A 25,255-nucleotide genomic window follows, 5' to 3' on the forward strand; every position below is an offset into this window, starting at 1 on the left:
ATTGTTTGACTGTCAAGAGCTCTAAGAGGTGAAATCCTGGCTCCATTTGAAGTTGGTGGCAAAATTTCTGTTCTCAGGATTTTACCCTAGATTCTGTCCCTAAAAAGAATTTAGTAGCCATATCTTCTAAGGTGTCCTAACTGGGTCTGGCAGATGTCGTCATCTTTTCATACTCTACTTTCTTCCTCCCAGAATGTCATTGATAGAAAAGCTACATAAGAGTAATTAAGAGTTAACAGCAACTACGCTCGTGTTGTCAGGCTTTGCCGTTGTTCTGGTACGAAAATTGAGGCTGTTGGATTTTTTGATCTTAAAGAAATTACAGGGATGGGAACAATGCTAAATATTAAAAGATTTGGGACGGAAACATTGAGGTCTACTGATCTTCATCAGTTCTAGAAATCAGTGTACCTGCAGGTCCTCAGAGTCTCAGATTATCATTGGATATCTTGAGGTTCAATGTGGAACAGTTCTGCTTTATCTCATATGACTTGACATTTTCAGAAACATGCACAAAAGTTGTAATGGTGATGCTAATGGCTACTTTCAGGAGAGAGGAAGTTTTGAGCCCTTTTAGGATAACTAGCTACTTAATTTCTCTCTAAAATGAAGAATCAAATGCACTTCAGAGCAAGTTCCTCTGGATGTTTAGCCCTCTGATTGCTCTCTTAAGCAGTTAAGAGATTAGAGTAGACTTTTGTGCTACCATACGTTCACATTGAAGCCTAAGGAGAAGACATCATTTTTCTTTCTGACCCCTCTCTCACACATGCACAGACTGTCTGAGAGGAGTCTGACAAAAATTAGTGAACATTTTTCTCCTAAAAGGAGAGAAATATTAGTTTGAAACTGTGTATGTCCATCATCTGTCTGCCCTCATATATTTAGTCTGTCCTGAGAGCAGCCTCTAAATCACCATCATAACTTTTGTGAATATCCTTGAAGAGCTTGTATGAAGCTGTCTCTCATATGGCTTGACTTCTCCTGGAACACTTACAAAAGTTATGATGGTGATGCTAGAGGCTGCTCTCACGACCAAGTCTATGAGGATGTATATGCACACACACACACAAAATACTGAATTTGAAGTGTAACTTAAAGTGACATGAAATCAGCTGTTGCAAAGCCATATTGTTACTGTACCATTTTAAAGTAGCCAAATCCATTGCTTGTAGTTGTTGGGGGTCAGAAAAAAAACCAAAAAACCTGAGTGTTAAGAGGGCTTACAATTTGCTTTTCTTCTACACACATTTTTCCAGTTGGGATGGATTCTTTGAAGTATGACCTTTTGAACTCTTATCTAACAGGAGATATGCCTTCTGGGAATTTTTGCATTAAATGTATTTTCTTGAATTTTGCTATGAATTTTTAAAACTTGCTGTAGAAATATAGTTGAAATTTCTATGAAAGCTGGAAGAGACTATTCGCTGTCTGTCTTTCACAATGTATTAAAATTTTGTCTAAGAAACTCACTTCAAAAAAATTAAGGATATTTATTTTCAACATAAAAGGAAGGCCCAGATCACTTCCAGAAACACGATGACTTTATTTTCTTGTGCATTTAGAAACTAAAAAGAAACAAATGTGAAAGTGATGTTTAATATGATAGTCAGTTTTTCCAATACTAATAATTGCAAATTGACTATTGTTACATGACAAAGAATGAACTTTAAAAAAACCCTTGTTTTTCCTATTAGATAACCCAAGAAGATATTAAGAAAACGTATGGTGGGTCCTCTGGAAGCAGAGGCTATTATTCCAGTGCTTTTGCTAGGTTAGTAAATGTCTAATAAGCATCCTTTCTTAAGATTGGTATAGTCCAACCAAGCTAACAGTCAGTGTGTTTGCATGCCACTTTATGTGAAAATGGTATAATATGTTTATATAAAATAATTCTAAAAATTATTTGACAATTCCAGATATTCTAACAATAGTATTAATTTCATGTTTAAAAACAATATTTGTGATTACTGCATTAATACACAGTATTACAGTTGTAGTGTACAACTATTTATGGTATAAATAACTTTAATACAAATATTTTATTTTGACTTCCAAGTCAGATACTGATATTCTTAAAAATATTTTCCTCACTAGCTCCACAAATGCATACATGCTTATATATAGACTGAAGGATCCAACAAGAAATGCAAGTAAGTGCGATTTTTTTTAACAGATTTCAGCTAAAAATAATATTGTTTTCAGAGTAATAAGGCTTTTTAGAGTGCATATGGGATTCTACTTGATATGTATGTTAGACTTGGTTTTCTTATAATGAGCTGAAGTAATTTTCATAGGTGAAGCACAGTAGACATGCAAGTTATTTTTGTTGTTATGCTTTACCCTTTTAATATAATTTGTTCATTTTCCGGTCTGATATTTCATAGTATCAGAACAGGTGTGTCTGTTGATAGGTTTACTGAAATATTGATTCTCTTTGTCAGAACTACCAAATTTGGTCCATTTTGGTCAATTTAACAGTCACAGGATTTTAAAAACTAAATATCACGGTTTCAAATATTTACATCTGAAATTTCATGGTGTAACCGTGGGGTCCTGACTCAAAACTGGGTCATTTGTTGTGGGGGGGATGTGGAGGATGCAAGACTATATGGTTGGGGTGTCCTGGTATTGCCTCCCTTACTTCTGTGCTGCTGCTGACGGAGCACTGCTTTCAGAGCTCCTGAAAATCAATCAGAACAGCTATGAGCAAGTGTGTGCAGTCATGGAAATTAGCAGCAAACGGTATGAAGACAACAGCAAAATACCTGTTTGAATTGACACCTTGAAATTTAATTAAAGAATTTACAGTTGTTTAGTTATATTTTGGACTTGTATGGTAAATTTTGAGCCTTCTGTTATTTTTTTTAGGCTGTTTTACAACTTCAGAATTGTATGATTCCTTGCTTGGCTATTAGTCTAGCTTCTTCAATACCTGTTGTTTCAATGGCAGCTATGAGACTATCCCCTTTTTTCAAGTCCAAGCTTGATTTAACACAAACCGTATTTTTTTTCAGTTTGAAAGCAAAGAATTTTCTTCCAGCTTGCATAGATTCGTTTTGGACAGGATACCATTGGTGGTTCTTTCAGTGCTGTTCCCTCTGTGTATTCCACTGTGGGATATACATGTGTGCCTGGAGTTGGAGAGTTTTGAAATTGTCCTGTGTGTCTCCAACTGAGGAGATAAAGGGTGAGGTGGGCTGATCACCTCTCCAATTCTTTTTTACTGCAATATGGCCTGAGTTGGACCCTCCGGTGTCTGGAGCTCTCCTTCGAGTCTGTCTTTCTGTAAATATTCAACGTTGCCTTAATGCTTTCTGTGTATAGTTGTTTTTATAGTTTTTATAGTTTTAATAGCTTTTAGTAAAGTATTTATAGTTAGGTAGATTTTCCACTTCAGGGACCCTTCCCAGCCCTCCCAATACCCCGTTATGAGTTCAGGACTCTGAGCTTCAAGAATTGTGTGCCCTGCCCCCATTCCTTCCCAGTCAGCAATGATCATCTTGCGCTGCTTGTGCTGTATCAGGGAGGCACATATCATGGCTAGGTGTAACATTTGACACTTTCCCTAGCTGTGCTCATGAGGCATGGGAACTTTGGCTTAGAATAGAAGACCATGAGGCTGCAGTCAGACCCAGCCGGGGAATCCCCTCCTGCCCCCCATACATCAATCTGAATCTACATGAAGTGCACCCTTGCCATGAGGTCTGACTGCTACAGGAGAGTCCGCTCCACAGAGCTGCCATTGGGGTATCATCAGCAAGACAGAATGCTTGCAGGAACAGAAAAGCAGGTCCCCTTCTAAACTGTCTATGGGATAATCCGACTTTGCATAAATTGAGCAAATCTTCTCTGGCAGCCTCTAAGGATTTAGGATGTACTAAGTCCTAGGGACAGCATGCCAAAGTCCATTCAGCAAAGGCTCTTTCCATATTGGACCCTGTTCTGGTGACACCCATTCCATTGAAATCAGATCCATCCGTTCTGATGCAGTTGAAGCTGCTGCCACCAGTGTAACAACACACAACTCTCCCTCCTCCGACCCTTTTGGTTTAAGTGGATTGGACCCTTCGCACTTCAGAAAGGTCAGAAACTTATACCTCACTGGAGCATATTTTTGCTCTTCTCCTTTCATTGGCACCTTCCCTGATGGGGGAGATGATGTCTCTACTAGAGGAATGTCTTCCAGCTATGCTTTTACTCTGTCAGAACTATTGGCACCCCATGTGGATCCTGATCCTTTCTTCTCCTTGGGAGAATCTGAGCCACTATCTCCTCCTCTGAGGGCTGTTAGTCCAGACAGGAGATCTAGAGCCTCCTGGTACCAACCTCATCTTAGGACTCCTGATACCTGATGCTTTGGGAACCTTCACAACCCCCTCCGGATCCAGCATACTGAGGAAACATGGGACCCGTATACCAGGTACACAGAACCTATGCATTCTGCCAGGGCGTTGGTCCACCATTCCCCTCCTGACCCTGCTGAAGACAAGGACTATGAACCAGTTCCGCCTGTACCAAAAAGTTTGCTTTCTTCATCTGATGATGATGTGGTCACCCCAGCATCTCCATCCCCTCCGGGTGACCTTAAACAGTTTCAGGAATTATTGCGCAGGGTGGCAGAAGCACTCCAGATCTCTCTGGAAGAGGTCCAGGAATCCCCAGCACAAGCTCCTGGATATTGTGCAAACCACTGGATTCAGCCAGATAGCACTTCCAGTTAACAAAGCTATTCTGGAACCTGCTAGAGCAGTCTGGAATAGACCCGCAACATGAACCCCTACCCCAAGAGAAATGATATTTTTTCCCATACAAGGGAGCAGAATTCCTTTTTGCCCACCTGGCACCAAACTCCGATGGTTCAGGTGGCCACAGAGAGATGTAGACAACAATACATTAAATCTGCATCTTCTGACAAGAAAGCTGTATATCTAGACTTACTGGGAAGAAAGATATTCATATCTTCTAGCCTTCATTTTTGTATAGCGAACGGTCAAGTGCTGTTGGCTAAGTACAACTATTTCAACTACTCAGAATTCCTGGAATTTGTAGACAAGCAACCACAACAAAACAGAGCTCATTTCCAGGCTCTTATTGATGAAGGCAAGCAGGTGGCCAGACCTGCACTTCAATCATCAGTTGATGCAGCAGGCACATCAGTTATGTCGATGGCAGCGGTCATTGCAATGCACCGTGAGTCATGGTTACATGCCTTGGGATTTCCCAGGGAGGTCCAAGATACCATGGAGGGACTTGCCCTTTGGTGAAGATGCCTTTTCAATGAAAGGAGAGATGAGTCCTTACACATATTAAAGCATTCTCACATAATGTATACACTTACCCCAAAAAGGAAAGATCACAGGCAGCCTTACAGACCAAGACTGGCATCTCTACTGTTTTATTACCAGCAACCTTATGAACCTCCTCATAAGAAGCAGAGAATACAGAAGTCTTGTTTCTTGGTATTCCTCATATATCTATAGTCCCATCTCAATCCCATTCCCTGACGAAAAGATATTTTTGACTGATGTTTGAGAGCGACAAACCATTAACAAAACCACCATTATGCAATCCCCACGTACCATTCAGGGGTCATTTTAGCATTCTGTTTCTGTTTCCACAGCTGGAGTGCCATAACAATGGATAAGCGATAGAACATGTGCCTATTCAGCACCAGGGAAAGGTTTTTACCCTTCATACTTCCTAATCCCCCAAAAGAAGGGCGTTTGGAGACCTATCCTCAATCTTTGAAACCTCAACAGATTTATACTTGAGCTGAAGTTTCGCATGGTCACCAGGGCATCCCATCTCTGGAAAAAGACATATTGTTTACCACTCTTGATATGAAGAGTGCTTACTTTCATGTGAATATTCATCTCACACAGACATTTTCTCAGGCTACTGCTAATACAGAATGCTCCCATTCAACCTTACTATTGCCCCCCAAATCTTTACCAAGGTTTTCCTGGTAGTAGTGCAGCTCATTTTTAGATGGAACAGCTTCATCTCTCAGCTTGGTTTTTGGCTGGCCATCAACACTAGAACTTTCCTGTTTGGAATCTCTACAAACTGTCCTTAAGAGCAGAAAGAGCTTCATTAGGAAATCCTGTTCAGCCACGTGGAAGAGTTATTCCATCTGGGCATGTCAGAAGCACATATCTCCTGGGTGAGCAGATGTTCCCTCCATTTTGGACTCTTTTTTTCTTTCAAAAGGACTGGCCTTTCCCTGAGTTCTGTACTAGTCCACTTGGCAGCAGGCAATACATGCCATTTGCCAGTTACTTGGTTTTCACTCACCCATTGACTGTCAGATTCTTAAAGGACTGGTTTAGAACCTTTCCACCAGTAAGGAAGCCTACCCCTCATTTGAAGCTTGTGTTGTCACCTCACTAGGCTTCCCTTCAGGCCATTAGCTACATGTTCCACATCTCTCATAGCTATGAAAGTTGCATTCCTTGTGGCTATCACCTCAGCCAGGAAGATAAGGTGAATTGGGAGCCCTATTGGCAGATCCATCATACACTATATTCTGTAAGGACAAAGTCCCTTTTTGGCTTACCTCCCAAATTCATTCCCAAGGCAGTTTCAGAATTTCACATCAATCAACCATCAATCCACCTCTCTCTCCCCTCCCTTTCCCCACCTCCGCAAACTGCATGCATCTGTGAAAGAGAGGAGTCTTAATTCTCTCAACATATGTGATGTATTTTGTCTTTCTATGTACAAAAGACAAAATTGATCAGAAAATCTCCCAGACTCTTTATAGTGGAAGGAGTCTGAGGTCAAGCTCTCTCCTCTTAGAGGATCATGAAATGGATCTTTGGTTGTATCTTTCTTCTATCAATTGACCCATCTTTCTTCATCACAAAAGGTTGAGGGGTCATTCTATAAGAGCAAAAGCAACATCTACAGCATTGTTTCAGGAAGTGCATCTGATTGACATTTGTAAAGCAGCGACATGGACTTCCATCCATAAGTTTGCGAGACATTATGTTCTAGTACAGTACTCTGCCACTGATGGATCCTTTGGGACAGCAGTCCTTCAAACTGCTCTGCTGCCTGAAACCTTGCCCTCTCCTCCTCCTTTAGTACTGCTTGACAATCATCCATAGTGGAATACACATAGAGACCAGCATTCGAAGAGGAGGAGATAATTTGTAGTAACTGGCGATTCTTTGAGATGTGTGGTCCCTATCTGTATTCCACTACCCACCCTCCTTCTCCTGTGCTTCAGATCTTACTTGGATTTGTAGTAAAGAAGGAACTGGATAGGCGTTTGGCCCTTCCTGCCTTTTTATTCCTCGTTTGGAGGCACAAGGAGTATAAGAGTGCAGGTGTGTGCCATCGGATACTGCTTTCAAAATTCTCCAACTCCAGGCACATGGAGCACATGTATATTCCGCAGTGGAACACAGATAAGAACCACATATCTGTAAGAACCTCCTCATCTCTCTTCTATGCCAGGATTTTTCTCCAAACAAATGAATAATGGTATTCCTCTAGTTTCAGAGGAAATACAACACTTTCTGTGTAGTATGGAAAAAAACTAAAAGAGAACAGCTAAGTACCAGGTTACAGTGATTTCTGAGAAATTGGATGGCTTTAAACCTATAATAGTTGGTTATAAAGAAATATCATATGCTATAGTAGAAACAAATATATGAATTAGATACCATTAAACAATCCTCCAGCTTGCAAGAGGTTGAGTAGTTTGATGACAGAATGCTGTAAGCCCAGGATTTTTACAAAGTATATAGCTCAAATAGAATATCTAAGAAAAGAGAACATAGAAGTGTTGAAATATTTGAATGACTAAAAAAAATTGGTCATTCCCAGCAAGAACCAGTAATTTTCATATGTTTATGCTGAAGTTCCACAAAACCTGTAATTTTAATCAGACTTTCTTCTGCTGAGTATATTTTCACAAAGACGCATTGTGTTTTCTCAGGAAACAAAAATAGCGAGGATTCTCAATTTTTCTGTGTCATCAATGTCTAATCTTTGACATTTTTTCTCTTTTGTCCAATACCTACCTATGGCCAGTCCACATTTACTAAAAAGGAGGTGACACCCTAAACTACTTTTTAAACCCGAGAAGGAATGTGTCCAATTCCACAGGCCACGTGACACTTGTTGGTCAAAAGACAGCTTCATTTGCAGGTGTTAATTTATTCCTCCTTTAACTTGGTGAGAAATCTCAGTTCTGCATCTTTCCCTTTGTAGCAACGAATCTGACCCAGTGCACTGCTCTATATTTAAAAAGAACACATTTATTTTTTCATGATGATATAAGCTGGAATATTTTCCTATTCCTGGAAGGTGATTGAGTTGATTATGCTCTAAAAAGGAAGTTTTTTCTTAGTCTTCAGTCTTGAAGACTCCCTTGATAAACAGCAAAACTCCTTGCTGACTCTGCATTATTATCTAACATTATTCTTAGTGGTATTCTGAACTCTTTGGTAATGCTGAAGTACAGCTGAGGAAATAAAATCAAGTTAACTTCACCTTCCCTTAAAACATAGGAGAAAACAGTCAGTAGTTTAACTCAAAAGCATGAAAGTAGGAATAGGAACAGAGGAACTTGTCAGGTTGTACAGAGGGTATTGCAAACAGTGATGAAGAATTCTACAAAGAAGTGCCATTAAAAAGTAGCCCTTATCTGTCTAATCAGCATTTAATTGCAGTTTATTTTTACTTACAGAATTTCTTGAAGTGAATGAATATCCAGAGCATATTAAACAATTGGTACAGAAAGAAAAAGAGTTAGAAGAGCAAGAAAAGAGGCAGCGTGAAATTGAGCGCAACACTTGCAAGGTTAGAATTCCAGCTTGCTTAACATTGTATCTCTGAACTTCTCTTCAGAACAATTGAAAGATAAGTGGAAAATGATTACTACAATACTGTGAGACTTATGTAATATGTGAGGTATTTACATAGGTAACTCAATAAAAACTAAGGAGCTACATATCTGAATCCCATACAGAGTGGATGGCTATCATCTGTAGTTAGCTAGGTCACAGAATTTTAAACCACTAAGTAAACAAAAGAAGTGGCATATTTTAGCAATCTCTGACACTCCAAATCTTTCCATACACCACTGTGGCCCCTGGAAGTTTCCTTCTGAAATGAGATTCCTTGCCTGCTTTTTAAATTTAATTTACTGGTTGAAAATATGCAACAAGCAAAAAGTATGGCAGTTGTGATCTTGCAGCTCTTCTGGTAAATTTCAGTCTGTCTACCTTAGGAGCAGTTGCTGTTTTTCAGTGACAGTACGATATAGCCTTAAAAATTATATTTAATTAACATGAAACTGAACTTTCATATCCATTGTTGGTAGATTTCAAAAGACAGTCCACTTTAATATTAAATTTATTTCTTTATACTGAACATTGACCAAACAGTAGACACTCTATAGTTCTGGATCTGGCACTTTGACTTGCAATTTCTAACCTTTTGTTCAGCAAACACTGCTGTCCAGTTTCTCTTCCAACTTCACCACAGTGTTGTCTTTTAAAGCTTTTGCAGTTAATTGAAATAATGCAAAGCTGAAGTACTTCTAGAGCTGTATTTCATTTTGTTGGCTCAAGATGGGGATGTCCATTCTAAGATGATTTTACACTAAAAGACATTACAGTATGCTCCCATTTATCCGAATGGCCTAGGAGACATCCAAAACTTCCAAATATTCAGGCATTCGGATAAAAGGAAGTGCTATTTTGAGCTGTAGTTTCAGTGCATGTAGCCCTATGTTAGTGAATCACCTGCTAGTAAGTTCCCAGGCTTTTAGCACCTGTTAGCACTAATCAATGGTTCTGTTGTGTTAATGCTGAACACTTTTGTATTCTGTTAAAGAATTAAAAACAAATTTATAGAAATTAAACGCTAACTTTTTAAACCCTTTATTAAAGTACAGAATATTAAGCATTAAAAGAGCAAAGTTGTTGATTAGCACAAATAGGTGCTGAAAGGCACCTTAATAGCAGGTGATTATCCTAGGGCTATTTGGGAGGGTCACACTGAGGGTTCAGATAACTAGGAGTTTCTGATAATGAGATTTTGAATTAAATGGAGTGTACTGTATTTGCAAGTGCATTTGTGACAGATTAAGGTGATTCATTTTATTGATGTTTTTACAGATAAAATTGTTCTGCATGCATCCTGTGAAACAAATAATGATGGAGAATAAATTAGAAGTTCATAAGGACAAGACACTGAAGGAAGCTTTAGAAATAGCTTACAAGGTACGGTGTCAGGCATGACAATTTAGTAAAACTGGCAGATGTACTTTGACTGCAGAATATTTGCTCATGGTATATTTTTGTATGTTCGTACTTCCATCTCTTACTGCTCTTTTATATAGAAGAGCAACACAGGGCATTCCATTTTGATACTACTTACAAAATTATTCTGTTGATAGCTATGAGATTAGTGTGGCACCAGCCCTTCCTTTTAAAAACCTAGTCTCACTCACATACCCATATTCTGAAACCTCAATGCCATCCTCATAATTAATCACAAATGATATTTTTCTTCTATTTGTTGTTTAACTTTAATCACCATACTTTGGAGGAAGAATGACAATTTATAGTAGGATCACAATAATAGTGTGAAAATAAATATAGGCAAAAGATAATTCTGTCATGAAGGCTTCTAAACAGTTGATCTAATGACAGTTATTCCTAATTCAGTGGGCCAGTGGATGACTTTGTTCAGCTAGCCTAAAAGAAGCATGTTTCTGATCATATTAATGATCATATTTCTGAAGACATTTAACTGGACATCTAGGCCAGGGATTAAGGCAATCCAGGACCATAGGCGTACCATAACTTCTGTGGCCTCATTTGGAGTGGTAGTATCAGGGGATTTTGAGGGTAGCCACAATGGGCTTCCATCTCACTCCTAGAAGTGGCAGCAAGGGACAGCCTCTGCCTCCCTCCCACCTTCCCCACTCCTAAAAAATAGGAGTGGTAGCAAATGGCCCCTTGGTGTTAACTCCAGCAACTGGGGTGCATCTGCTTAGATGGAGAGGTTGGACCTGCTGCATTCTTTCCTTCCTGCCTCACACCATGTTCTCTGTTGGAGTGGTGCTAGCATGAACCTCCAGAGCAGGGTGTGTTGGAGTGAATACCCCTTTTTAGATGCATGGGGCAATTTGTCCCTCTTAGTGCTATTGTTTCAGACTGTGTGCAGGTGCCTCTGCAAAAGTTACTCGTGCGTCACATTTTTCGAGCTTTTCTTTGCAAATGTGGAATAGGAACTTAGTTTTTTAAACTGAAAATTCACGTTGTGATGTGATCACATGACTCCATTAATTTGGGCTTACGGTGCCAAGACATCATTTAATATAGCCAGTATAACCTTGTCTGCTCTCCAGACATTTTTCTTGGATCATGTCTTCAGGTGCTCACTGTCCATGTCTCTACAATTCCCCTCTCCTAGCTACTCTTGGTTTCACTTGTATTCCTCTCTTCTCCCTAGTCATATTTGCTTTGAGCAGGACAAATTTATCTTCAACCACTCTGTCTCTAGTTTGAGAAACAAACATCAGTTGTTTCCCTGTAGACCTCCTGATGAGTGGCATTACCAGATAAATACTGTGTGCGCCAAGAGATTGGTGTGGGAGAAAGGGTGATGATAGAAGGACTTTGGTTAGCTCTGGATTCATGTGGGAACTTAATACAGTCAGGAAGAGCCAGGCTTCGATGCTCAAAGGGCAGTTGTGGGAGGGTGGAGAAATGCATTATGTTAAAGAAAAAATATGTATAAATTATTGTAAAATAGTATTTAATTTTACTTCTGCATTTACATTCTAGATAATGGATTTAGAAGAAGCAGTTCCTCTGGACTGCTGTCGTCTTGTTAAATATGATGAGTTCCATGATTATTTGGAGCGATCATATGAAGGCCAAGAGGATACACCAATGGGGCTCTTACTTGGAGGAGTCAAATCAACATACATGTTTGACCTACTTTTGGAAACAAGAAGACCTGACCAGATTTTCCAGTGTTACAAACCTGGTGGTAAGGAATATTGTTCCATAAATCCAAAATCAGCTTAAATTTTATAGTATATAGTGTGATGATGAAAATACAAACTCTGCAATGTGAAACAAAAATACTTAAGAATGTGAATGGATGAGATTTTTTCTTGTATTAGATTCCCGTAAAACCTGCAGTATTCAAATGTGTTAACTATTTTATATTTTTATGTGGCAGATGCTGACAGTCTTCTAATTAAAGCAGTGCTATTAAGCATTACTATAATTAGATATGCTGAATAACATTTTTATCCACTTGGCACTGAACTAGTTGCTTTTCTTACTGCCGGAAAGTAGAATGTTGTGATTGTGGCAGCTAGTGGAGTGAGTTAAAACACATACATATTTAGGGATATTCTTTAAATGGTATACTGTAAACATCAGACTTTGTTTTTTACTGAATCATGTCTCGTACTATATTTTCTCCTTGCTACAGAGGTTATGGTGAAGGTTCATGTAGTAGACCTAAAGACTGAATCTGTTGCTCCTCCTATCAGTGTGCGAGCGTATTTGAATCAGACAGTTACAGAATTCAAGCAACTCGTTTCAAAGGTAATTTATAGTTAATGTTTTAAATTCAATCTAAATATGAAAACACACTGTAATTTAAATACCAGGGTGAGAACCTCATGCTGCTCCAGTCCGTTTACACCACATAAAAGGGCCTTGAAAGCACCCTGTCTAACTAGGGGAAGATTCCTATGTCACAGACAGCAGAAGACATGTACGGTTGCATGCAAAGATGCCCTCACAAGCCCCCCCCCGATGTAGGCAGCGGCCTAGTGGTGGGGCAATAACGTGTAATGCTGCAGAGTCCTTCCCATCCCTGAGAACAACCCAGAATCAGGATAAAGTTCCTTTGCCCCCAGAGCTGAAAATTCTGTGTTGCCCCTCAAAGGCTCAGAAAGGAATCTCACACTGAGGGTATGTCTATACTGATGGCGGCAAAGTCGCCGCTGTCAGATCAACCTATCCGGATCGATTGAGCGGTCAGTGAAGACCCGCTCAATCGATCCAGAAGTCAACGCTGGTAAACCATCCTCTCAAGTGGTGTAGCGCTGCGTCGACGGGAATGCAGTTCCCCTCAGCGCAGTTCAGTGAAGACATCGCATAGAAGGGAAGCACAGCAGTCGACGGGAGCTACTCTCCGTAGCTTGCGCAACACACGTCGACTGCTGCCGAATTCCCAGGTCATTGTAGACCAGAGCTTAGTGTTTGTATGAATGAATAACTGTGGCTCAAACTCCAAGGTAATCCCGAAATCTAAATTTCAGCTTCTAAATAGATGAGGTAGAATGTTATATTATGAGATTACTGCATTTACTGCACTTGTACTATACCACTTTTGACAGCTTTATATGGCATAGGATGCTTAATTTGGGGCCTGACTCACCATGGTTGCACTGGCATAAAACTACAATAACTACACTGCCACTATTAGAATTGCACTGGAATAAAACCGAGCTTAGTCAGTCCTTCTGTAACTTCCTATAGAACTTCCTAATATGAAATATCACTGGAAAAATGAAGGAATAAATCTCCTGCAACATTCAAAATTTTGACTTTCTCTTTCAAAGGATTTGAAACAGATCCTGTTTTTGCATTTGCTTTCAAAAATTTTAATTAAATTTAATATAATCAAAACTCTTATTGAAAATGGCTGATCAATGGGGAATACCTGATGCTTCAGAAGATGATTTCCTTACCTTCTTAGTCAGATTATGTCCTGAAGAATGTGATTTGATTCCTCATACTATATTCTTAACTTGCATAGCTACAAATATTTAGCCATTAAAAATGTAACCAGCGCTCTTAAAAACATTTCAGTTGTTACTCTCACCTTATGCAGAAATGAATTGCAACAGTTCATTGCATATCCATTAAAGCAGTATTTTGTTTTGTTCTGAATTTATTGCCTTCTAATTTCATTAATGTACCCTTGTTCTCATTCTATATGACAGTTTAATCAGGCTGATTTTATCTCTTTATTTTACGTATTCTAATAATTATAACCCTGCAAATCCATAGATCTCTGTGGACCATTTTTCGCAGATGGTGGATTGGGTGTGGATCTCACATGTGGGGAAGCAGCTGTCTGCAGCACATAGCCTTTGATGCTGCGTCCCCACCTTTGAGATAGGGGGTGGAGGCACCCCCTGCTGGCTACCAGTCAGCTGTTTGGCAGTTGAGCCCCGAACGACTGATCAATGGCAATGGCTGCAGTGGAGCTGGCCTCCAAACAGCTGACGGGGGGACCCAGAGCTGTGGATGCAGCGGGTGCAAATGACCTAGAAAACAGACACACTGGGTGGTGGATTGGATGTCAGTTAATTCTGGCGGAAGCAGATCCACATTTTTGTATCTGTGCAGGGCCCCATTAATAATACCAAATGGGAGGAGAAAAGTTGGTTAACTTTTAAAAGTCAAGTAAAAATATTTATGAAGGATATGCTGTTTTTTCTTAAACTGCATTGTGGTGTTGTAGGCTGTACGTCTGCCTGCTGAAACAATGCGGGTAGTACTGGAACGTTGCTACAATGACTTGCGTCTTCTCAATGTGGCCAACAAAACGCTGAAAGCTGAAGGCTTTTTTAGAAGTAATAAGGTAAAATCTGTTTTTAAGTTACTCTTTTCTAATGTATTTATAACCATTACGCAAGTTTGTAAAAGTTAGAAAAATCTATGTAGAATAACTGGATATTTCTGTTACTTCATTTTTTTCTTCAACTCAAAATCCCCTCTTAGTTTAAGAGAACCCTGCAAATTTTTACTGTTAAGAGAGCTCGGACTATATATGAAACCAGATGGATAGGACAAGGTTGAGCAGTTTCCAGCATTGTGAAATCTGGCTAGTCTCTGAAGCTTAGCATCAGTGCTATCTTACGATGAAGAGAAGTTTTAAAAACAACTCTCTTTTTATGCAGCAGGGGCAGTATATTATTCACAGGCTGGTATAATAAGGCCCTGGACAATTCTATCTGCTCTTGGCATGAGTTGTTTTTTTTGTTTTTTTTTTTTTTATAAGAGAGTTCCTACAGAACTTAAAAACAAAAAAACTGTTATTACAATCTGGTAGCTTTGATTACACAAAATCTCCAAGGTGAGTCTACAGCATATTTCTGGAGTATCTGTAGTAAATATTTCCAACAGTAGCTTCATAGTGGAGGTGAGAACTTTGTACTTAGGCATATGTAACTTTGTCCTTGCACCTACTCTGATGGTGGTTTAGCTGGTCACAGTGGGTGGGCATTTTGAGACTTGGGATCAAGAGTGATTTGGTGACATCAGAACACATCGCTACATAGGAATATTGCATCTGGATCAGCAGAGGTTTGTGAGGGCCTTGTGTTACTCTGTAGCTGATCAAAATACCAACATCAACAGACTCCATAATGAGCTTTCATCAAGGCCCTTTCATCTGAGGGAACTTCAATAAAGCATATCAACCCTTGAGGAAGGGAAAACAGGAATTCACCTTCCATCAAAACAGTCCTTTGAATGTTAAGATGCAAATAACCTATGATTTTCCATCAACCACGTATATATTTAAGGGCTTGTACTTTATTAAGCAATATCATAAATTTAAATAAAGAGACTTAGGGTCCCACTTCCAAAAGCGTCTTATCTTGACTCCATTGTGGTTTAAAAAAAAAAAAAAAAAAAAAAAAAAAAAAGTATATATTTACTAACACTTCTCAATTGTATGTTAGGTGGCGCAGCTTATATGTACTACCTTTCTGGATATAGGAAAGTGTTTTTAAAATTTGGCCTACAATATTTTGGTTGTCAAATAGTGCTAGTAGGAGCCCTGACAACCTATTTACAACTTACTTATAATCTACTTAGTATGGTTATTCAATATATGCAAAACTAAATGATTCAGCTCTCAAAATGGTTAATTTTCTAGATATTCTTTATTATGTCTCCTCTAAAACTAGGATTTTAAATTTTTTATATTGTCATATTTCCAATGCATTCTGATTCCTGTGTCTTTACTACAGTAGAACCTCAGAGTTACAAACATCTTGAATGGAGGTTGTTCATAATTCTGAAATGTTTGTAACTCTGAACAAAACATTATGGCTGTTCATTCAAAAGTTTACAACTGAACATTGACTTAATACAGCTTTGAAACACTACTATGCAAAAGGAAAATGCTACTTTCCCTTTTTTATAGTAGTTTACGCTTAACACAGTATTGTACTGTATTTGCTTTTTTTCCTCTTTCTCTGTGGCTGTCTGCTTGCATGCTTCTGTTTCCAAATGAGGTGTGTGGTTGACTGGTCAGTTAGTAACTCTGGTGTTTGTAACTCTAAGTTTATTGTATTATATGTTGCATGTTGCTGCTTATACTATTAAACACTATAGCTATGTAGTACAATTGTATGATTTTGTTTAGGTATTCGTTGAAAGTTCAGAGTCTTCAGATCGCCAGATGGCATATGCGGATTCCTATTTGTGGAAACTTTTGGGTCGTCATGCAAATACAATCAGGCTGTATGTTTCATTGCCAGAACAGTCTCCTGGGTCTCAGTTTAAAAGGACAGTCAATCAAAAAGCTAGTGGAGACTCAGGCAATTTGGATGAAGCCTGTGCAAGAGTAAAAGGACTTACAGGTAATATGCGATCTGTAGAGGCCATCCTAGAAGAAAGCACTGAAAAACTCAAAAGCTTGTCATTACAGCAAGAGCAGGAGGGGGATAACGGAGACAGTAGCAAGAGCACAGAAGCAAGTGACTTTGAAAACATTGAATCACCTTTGAATGAGGTAGACTCTTTAGCATCAGCAGAAAACAGAGAACTTGAAAACCAAATACAAATTTCTGATCCAGAAAATTTCCAGTCAGAGGAGCGGTCAGATTCTGATGTGAATAATGACAGAAGCACAAGTTCAGTGGACAGTGATATTCTTAGTTCCAGTCACAGCAGTGACACTTTGTGCAATGTGGACAATGCCCCAATCCCCTTGGCTAATGGACTTGACTCTCATAGCATCACAAGTAGTAGGAGATCTAAAGCAAATGAAGGAAAAAAAGAAACATGGGATACAGCAGAAGATGATTCTGGAACGGACAGTGAATATGATGAAAGTGGCAAGAGTAGGGGAGAAGCACAATATATGTACTTCAAAGCAGAGCCCTATGCTGCAGATGAAGGTTCAGGAGAAGGACAGAAATGTATGTATTTATCCTTTTTTATTAAAAATATCTTTAATTTAATCCATCTACTTTTTAACATGGAGAGATACCTTCTGTAAAAAAAAAAAGAAAAAAAAAAGGAAGTATTACATTTCAGTAGACCTTTGGAGCACTGTGTAACAGATTTTTTTTCACAATGCTTAGCAATGTAGCAACAATATATTTTCATTGCTAAGACATGTTACAATATTTTACATTAGCTCTTGTAAGAAAAGTGGCGAAGTCTCTCAGTGAACAACAGAATGATAATCATAATCCATTTTCTTGGAAATAGCACCTTGTATATATTTCACTTATTGAAAAAAATGGCTGGAGGGTAGGTGCAATATAGCTTTTTCTGGTACTGACACTGACTTTAGTCTGTCTGTCACACAATGTGTTTGCTTGTAGCTCAAAGCAGTAGTAGTGATAACTTACCCTAACAATTCTGATACCATCATTTTTGTTTTTAGATATAATTTTTATTATAAAGTGAAACTTAAATTCCTGTGGAACAAAATGCATTTTCTTTCCTCCGCTATTGAACTTTTAAGTTACTAGAGTATGTGGAGCTTCACTAACCTAAGTACAGGGGAATATCTGGTCCCAGATAAAATGATACTCTTCAAGTTTGGACTAACACAAATGAGTCATATTGCTATTGATCCTTTAAAAAATTGTATAAAATATACATAAATGTATAGAAGAGAAAAACAAAGCCATATTAAATTATTTCTAGATGATACATAATGAAGAGAATGGCATGAAATTAATAGGAATTAGAAAGTGAAGAGAAGTTTGGGAAGCAAGAAAAATTATCAAATATCTAAAGTAGTATAAATGTACATTAGTATGCTGAAAGATATAATTAGGTGAAAATGTGGGTGGGAATGGAAATCTTTTTGTGAACTGAAAGATTTTTATGACTCCAGGAGTCTTGAAGTAGTAAGAGTAGATATGAGTCAAATAAACTTCCTTTGTAATCTTTAACTATGGCTTAGATATACAACATTGTACTTAACTTTTGTTTTTATGATAAAACTGCAATTAGAGATGTTTAATCATAGGTACTGCAGAGAAAAAAAATTGTAAAGTATCTCCCTTTATTTAACACTTGAAAAGACTGTTTCTTCCTAATCTGGTTTTGAACCACTGCAAATACTGATCAGTTTTATAGGAATAGGTAAACAAAAGTATTCATTTCTTGAGTTAATTTTTATGTTTGCTTATTATATTGTGTGAATTGGTATATTGAGGAAAAATATCTAAAATATATCTTGTAGGGCAGCTTGAACAATTTTCAAGTATGTAAAATTTGGAGTCATATTTTATTCTTAGATTTCTCTTCAGAAAATATCTCAATTGGAGATCATCCATAAACTACTTAAAGTATCTGTTTTCTCCTATTTTAGGGATAGTTTGTCATATGTACTTTTTGTTACTTTAGATTAAATCTAGAAAAAGCAGGACATTCCTACTGTTATATAGTATATCTTGTTTAAAATACTTACTTCAAATAGTTTAATTGTTTGTAACGTTTCATTAAAAATAAGCTGCATAAATTGCATCATTCTTTGTATCCTTTCTCTTGAACAATGATAAAGGTTAGCTATTGGCAGAGGGTCAGATCCTCAAATTTTGTAAATTGTCATAGCTCCATTGAAGTCCATGGACCATGACAATTTACATAAGCTGAGGATCTGCCTCCAACAGAGTTTTTCTTGTCTGGAAGTAAGAGACAAGTCTTGCTTGCCTTACTCACTTACATAGTTCCATTGATTTCAGTAGGACAGGTGTTTCATCGTATAATATTTGGCTCTAAATAAGTGTTCTTGGAGTAATACAGCCTAATGTGATTAGGTTCTAAATAGTGTAGACTTAAATTTTCTGTAATTCTTAAATTTGTCCAAATTGCTTACATGAAAAAATAAAAATATTCTAACTAAGCAAGCAGGTTTTCTTGTTGCTTTTCAGAATGGGCTTGTAAATTAAATCACTGGGACTTAATATTGAGTAATAAAAATAACTGAATTATAGCATGGTAAATATATTGAATAGTTTCAGTGATGTATGAGTAATATAATGAGATTGAAAGTACAGAAAGGGCTTGAAAAGCTAATTGCAAGTAGGAAAATTTCTCTGAAGAGTTCAAGGACCTAAACCATCAGTTTCTGCAATATCTGATCTTTTGCCTTCAAAATAATTTTATACTTTTTATTGTTGTGAAGATGACCTTTCAAACAAGAACCAGTGTAGTTATGCCTTGCTGAATTTGTAAACAGAGTGCTGTAGTGATGTTGCTCATCAATTTCCTAAGCAATAGCTGAGGTATTCTGTTGACTCTTGTTAGTTTGACAGCTGTTGTTTAAAATCTTATGGGCAGCAGTTCAGCTGAGAAGAAGCTGACAAGTTCAAATTTTCAAACTTGTAAAAAATAATATTCTAACTTGTAAAAATCCAAGAAGAATGATCCAATGGTTCGATCATTAGTCTAGGACTCTTATTTTGCAACACAATATATACTATTTTATTATGTAGCATCATTTTGTGTGTGTGTGAGAGAAATATATTTTTCCCCCCTAGGGTTGATGGTTCATGTTGATAAAAGAATTACGCTGTCTGCCTTCAAGCAACACTTGGAGCCCTTTGTTGGAGTTCTGTCCTCGCACTTTAAGGTCTTTCGAGTCTATGCCAGCAATCAAGAGTTTGAGAGTGTTCGGTTGAATGAAACACTGTCATCATTTTCTGATGACAATAAGGTTAATCAAATGAACTTTTGAATAATTAAAAACAACTTGTACAATAGAACCAAATGTAATAGGGTGACTAGGCAACTTTTGTGGACTAATTCTGTGTTGGATGAAATTCATCACCCTACTTCATGGCATCCATGCAATACTGGTAGTGTTATGCACAGTTAAAAGAAAGCTAACTTTTTACTTTTAATATCCGTTCTGATAACAATTATTTTCAATCAACAGATAACTATTAGACTTGGAAGAGCACTTAAGAAGGGGGAATACAGAGTCAAAGTGTACCAGCTCTTGATAAATGAGCCAGAAGTAAGTAATTTTATATTTTTTAAATCTTCTAAAAGTAGTGTATGAAGACACTGAAATATGCATTAGTTTTAATTTTCCCCCAAAACCCTTAAAGGTAAAATCCCCACTAAATTTTCACTTCACTTCCTGAAAGCCTCCCTAACTTTTGGGGAGTAATTTGAGGTTGTTAGTTGGCTTGTGTCATGCTCCCCTAATGTATTTCCTTGGAAGGGGAGATATAGATATTTTATATCTTACAAACATTTTCTTCTTCATGGAATGAGCTTGAAGGATAGATGAAAATGACAATTTGATTTACTAAATGTATTCTCTCTGAATTAGAAACATTTCTTTGTAACTAGACAATTTGCATTGACAAAAACTCTCTGGTAGGTGTTGTATTTTCCATTAATATATTGCTAGAATATTTACTGACATCAGATATTGCAAAGCATCACTTGTCGGAAAGGTTCACTAATTGAATATGATGATATAGCTATGTTTGCATTAAACTAGTTTTGTAGTGGTGCTGTAAACAAAAGTGACTGTCTTGTAATAATGCAATTGATTAACATGTTAAGTACCCATTTAAGACTACAAAAATGACTTTGTGGATATTCCATGTTTTATCTCAATTTCTACATGGAAAATTGCATTGTTTACAAGTTGCATTTAATCTACTTAATGTGTAATAAATCTTAATCTTAATCTGCACTTAATCTTTCTTTCTTAAACCGTAATAAATACACTGCAGTTTTGACAGGTCTTTAATTTAAAAATAGCTATCCAAATCATTTTAATGTCTAGATATCTATTCTGTTAGGAGGAAAAAGGCAAAGTCCACTATCATATGTTTCTAAAGTTTTAATAGTGTACTCCATATTTAATTTGTAACTACTGTACCTTTGTTTCGGTGAGGCTTTTCATTTGTGAATGAACTGGAAATAAGCCTGCAGTGAGCTACTACAACACTGAGTGAAGCCTGTTTTGAATCAGTTTAGTGGAGGATCTTGCTCACACACGGTTCTTAGCTGTTGTTTTCTAGAGTGATTTGAGACTGAGCAAGACAATAGCATGAATGAAAGATACTGATTTCCTTACTGTTCATCTTCAAGTGTTTGCTCGTATCGATTCCAAGTAGGTGTGCACGCGCTGCATGCACAGTTCACCGGAAAGTTTTCCCTCAGAAGTACCCACAGAGTTGGCTCTGGTGCTCTATGTAGGGGCCTGCCGACCCTCTGCATCCTCAGTTCCCTTTTACTGCCCATGACGGTCACTGGAACTTTGCTGCTCTTGCCTAGCAAGTGCTTCCCTTGTGTCTGTTTTTCTTAAGTACCTGTAAATAGTTTGAATAGTTCATTTAGTTAGTTGTAGGTAATTTAGTGTAGTAGGTTAAGTACCTGCTTATCGGGTCTTTAGCCACACCTTCGCTCTGGCGAAGGGGTATGCCTGGCTTTAAGCCCTGTGAGTCCTGCTTGAAGCCTATGCCAAGGGACGACCCACACTAGGCCTGTTTGAGGTGCCTTAGGGCGTCTCATTAAAAAGAGAAGTGTAAAATTTGCAGAAGTTTCAAGCCTAGGACCCAAAAGGAGCACAGTCCGCGCTTAAACATCCTACTGATGGAGGCTGCCCTTCAACCAGAGAGCAGGCTCAGCAGCGTCGGTGAGAAGTGCCCTGGCCTCTACAAGGAGCTGGCACCAAGAAAGGAGATGGCACCAAAGGAACCCTGGTACTGACAGGCATCTCTGGCAATCTCCGGCACCAAGGGGCTCGGCACGGGCTGAAAAGCGGCACCACTCCCATTCACCAGAGCCGCAGAAGAGGAGCAGGGACAGAGGGCGCTCCCTGACGCCTAAGTCTTCGAGCTTGGTACTGTTGACTCTGGGCCAGGAAGGAGCCTTGGTGCCGGTGGTCTCCCCGTGCGGGAGGATAGGGAGAAGGAGGATATTCAACTTCCCTCCACTCGGGGGACATTCAAGGCGGCCAGAGACCTTATTGAAGAGACAGCTCTTCCTCCTCCACCTAGCCGCCCTTGGGATTGTGATCCGGTACCGAGGAGACCCATAAGCCAGCCATGATGGCGAGATCGAGGTGTCGCCGGCACCGCACGGCACCCACCTTTCTTCCCCCCGCCCCTCTGTGGTTGCCGAGGAGTGAACAGTTCTCATCTGACTCCGAGGCAGAATCATACACCTCATGGAGGAGCTGGCACCACAGCAAGTGACACAGTCAAGAGGCACAGCCGTTTGCGGTACTGTGGGTCCCACAGTGGCAGATGCCATCTCAGAGGTCGTTTTGAACATCTTGAGCGTACCACTAGGCTTAAGGGTCCCTCTCAGTGAGGTCTCACTTGTTGGCCTCAGGCACAAGGGACTGGCCCTCCCATTCAGTAGCAAGTGCCTCATGCGGTGCCGTAGAGAGCTCAGACCCCAGCACCGGTACCAACATCGCGCACGATCCTGGTACCAAGGATGACGAGCCAGCTCAAGACTCAGAGCAGCATCCCTCCTCACCAGATGAGGTGGTTGCAGGGGACCATCAGGGCGCATCAGGAACTGCTCCGCAAGGTCGCTAAGAACATGGGCCTCCAGGCGGAGTAGATTGTTGAGGGAGGGGACCCCATGGTGGATATATTACCACCTGAAGGTCCTTCTAGGGTGGCACTCCCTATGATCAAGACCATCAAAGACAATACCACAGCCTTGTGGCAGACACCCGCCTCTCTGGCCCCAATGGCCAAATGAGTTGAGAGGAAATACTTTGTTCCTTCAAAAGGACACGAACACTTTTACACACACCCATCTTCTGGATCGCTTGTGGTAGCAGCAGCTAATGAAAGGGAACATCAGGGGCAGCAGGGTCCCACCCCTAAAGTGAGAGGCCAAGAAGTTGATCTCTTCAGGAGGAAAGTTTATTCCACTGGGGAGCTCCAACTTAGGATAGCGAACCAATAGGCTATCCTTAGTAGATACGCTTTCAATGCTTGGGTCTCTATCGAGAAGTTCAGAGACGCACTGCTCCTCAACTCCAAGGCCAAGTTCGCTGGGCATGTTAGGGAGGGAAAGGCAGTATCAAAGACTTTACTTCAGACAGCGCTGGATAGCGCTGACATGGCTGCCAAGACAATGTCATCCGGGGTGGCGATGAGACTTTTGGCTTTGGAGCTCTTGGCTTTAGGATTCCCTTATGAGGTGCAAACCACCATATAGGACCTCCCATTCGAGGGTCCAGCCCTGTTTTCCTCACAGATGGATGATTAACTGCATAGTGTGAAAGTTTTTTGAGCTACCCTGAAGTCCATTAGGGCTCCACACACCCGTGCTGCAAAGAGACCCTTTAGACCACAACCCTTGCCCTGTTTCTACCACAGCTCCTCCAGGCAGGGGACAAACCCTCAAAGGGGTAGAAACAATAGCAGGTGGAGGCCCAAACACTCCCCCCCACCCCCCCAACAGGAGCTCCGTCCATCCTCGGCAATCCTTGGGGAACAAACAGAACTTTTGAGGATGCGCCCGAGGATGGCATAGCATTCAGTTCCTCGGATCCACCCCTATTATTTTCACACCGTTAATCCCATTTTCACAGTGCGTGGTCCCAAATCACCTCAGATAAGTGGGTCCTTCGCACTGTGAAACTGGGATACTTTGTCCAGTTTTTCCTCATGCCCACCCTCGCACTCTCCCTTTCCTTCCCTGTCCCTCTTCAGGGACCCCTCTCACGAGCAACTCCTGTGAAAAGAGGTTCAGGCGCTCCTGGAAGTCAGAGTGGTGGAAGAGGTTCCTTGAGATCTCAGCGGGAAGGGGTTTTACTCCTGGTTCCTAATCCTAAAGGCCCAGAGAGGGCTCCACCCTATCCTCGACTTCTGAAACCTTAACAAGTACATGAAGTTGAGATTTCGAATGGTTACCCTGGCCTCGATTATCCCTTCTCTGGCTCCGGGCGAATGATACTTGAAGGACGTGTATTTCCACATTGCCATCTTTCCGGGCCACAGGAAATTCCTTCGTTTTATTGTGGGTCAAAAGCATTACCAATTCATGGTCCTACCCTTCGGCCTCTCAGCAGCTCCCCACATTTTCACCAAGTGTATGGTGGTGGTAGCGACATACTTGAGGAATAGAGGAGTGCAGGTGTTTCCCTACCTTGACGACTGGTTAATCAAGAGACGAACCAGGGATCAGGTAGAGGTGGATGTAGGGTTCATCAGGACCATGTTCAACAGATTGGGTCTTATCCTCAATGTCGAAAAGTTGACTTTGATTCTGATGAGGAGAATAGAGTTTATAGGAGTGGGGCTGGATGCAGATCTCGCCAGAGTCTCCCTCCCACAATCTCAGTTCTATCCACTGCGGGCCCTCATAGAGAACCTGAGGCTGTACCCTCACATGATAGTCTCAGGCAGTTCTGGGCCATTAGGACACATGGCAGCATGTACATATGTGGTACAGCATGCAAGACTGCATCTCAGGCCCCTGCAGAGCTGGTTAGCTACAGTGTACCAGCCAGCTTGCCACAGCATAGACAGTGTAGTTTCCCCCAATCCATCAGTGCTGGAATCCCTGTCCTGGTGGTGCGACTCGAACAATGTATGTGCAAGAGTCCCCTTTTCAGCACCTCAGCCATCGGTATGCCTGGTGACGGATGCCTCAGTGATGGACTGGGACAGTTAAGAACACAAGGTCTTTGGTCCTAGTCAGAGATCCTATTTCATATCAGTGTGAGAGAGTTGAGGGCAGTGCATCTAGCCTGTCAGGCCTTTCTGAGATCATTTGGAAGACAAGGTGGTATTGGTCCTTACAGACAACACGATAGCGATGTTCTATATAAACAGGTATGGTGGAGCTCGCTCTTCTCCCCTGAGTCAGGAAGCCCTCAAATTTTGGGACGTCTGCATCGCACAATCAATACACCTGGAAGTCTTCTACCTGCCGGGAGTTAAGAACATGTTAGCAGACAACGAATGGTCCATCCATCCGGATGTGTTGAATACCATCTTCCA

At 39.9% G+C, this 25,255-nt stretch overlaps 1 protein-coding gene across 4 annotated transcripts in view; it reads left to right on the forward strand.

Moving 5' to 3' along the window:
• Positions 1–25,255, forward strand: part of USP47 (ubiquitin specific peptidase 47) — a 113,048-nt gene that overhangs the window by 64,315 nt on the left and 23,478 nt on the right. For all 4 annotated transcript variants that reach the window (XM_067540811.1, XM_067540813.1, XM_067540815.1 and 1 more), the window contains exons 13-22: positions 1,698–1,774; positions 2,098–2,153; positions 8,702–8,814; positions 10,137–10,241; positions 11,814–12,021; positions 12,475–12,590; positions 14,524–14,643; positions 16,438–17,215; positions 19,799–19,974; positions 20,197–20,277. In XM_067540811.1, coding sequence (XP_067396912.1) covers positions 1,698–1,774; positions 2,098–2,153; positions 8,702–8,814; positions 10,137–10,241; positions 11,814–12,021; positions 12,475–12,590; positions 14,524–14,643; positions 16,438–17,215; positions 19,799–19,974; positions 20,197–20,277 — 1,830 coding nt within the window. The remainder of the gene's footprint in view (positions 1–1,697; positions 1,775–2,097; positions 2,154–8,701; positions 8,815–10,136; positions 10,242–11,813; positions 12,022–12,474; positions 12,591–14,523; positions 14,644–16,437; positions 17,216–19,798; positions 19,975–20,196; positions 20,278–25,255) is intronic.

The sequence above is a fragment of the Emydura macquarii genome, unplaced genomic scaffold, assembly GCF_026122565.2.
Source record: "Emydura macquarii macquarii isolate MOO-44397 ecotype Brisbane River unplaced genomic scaffold, CSIRO-AGI_Emac_v2 contig_587, whole genome shotgun sequence".
Taxonomy (NCBI): Eukaryota; Metazoa; Chordata; order Testudines; family Chelidae; genus Emydura; species Emydura macquarii.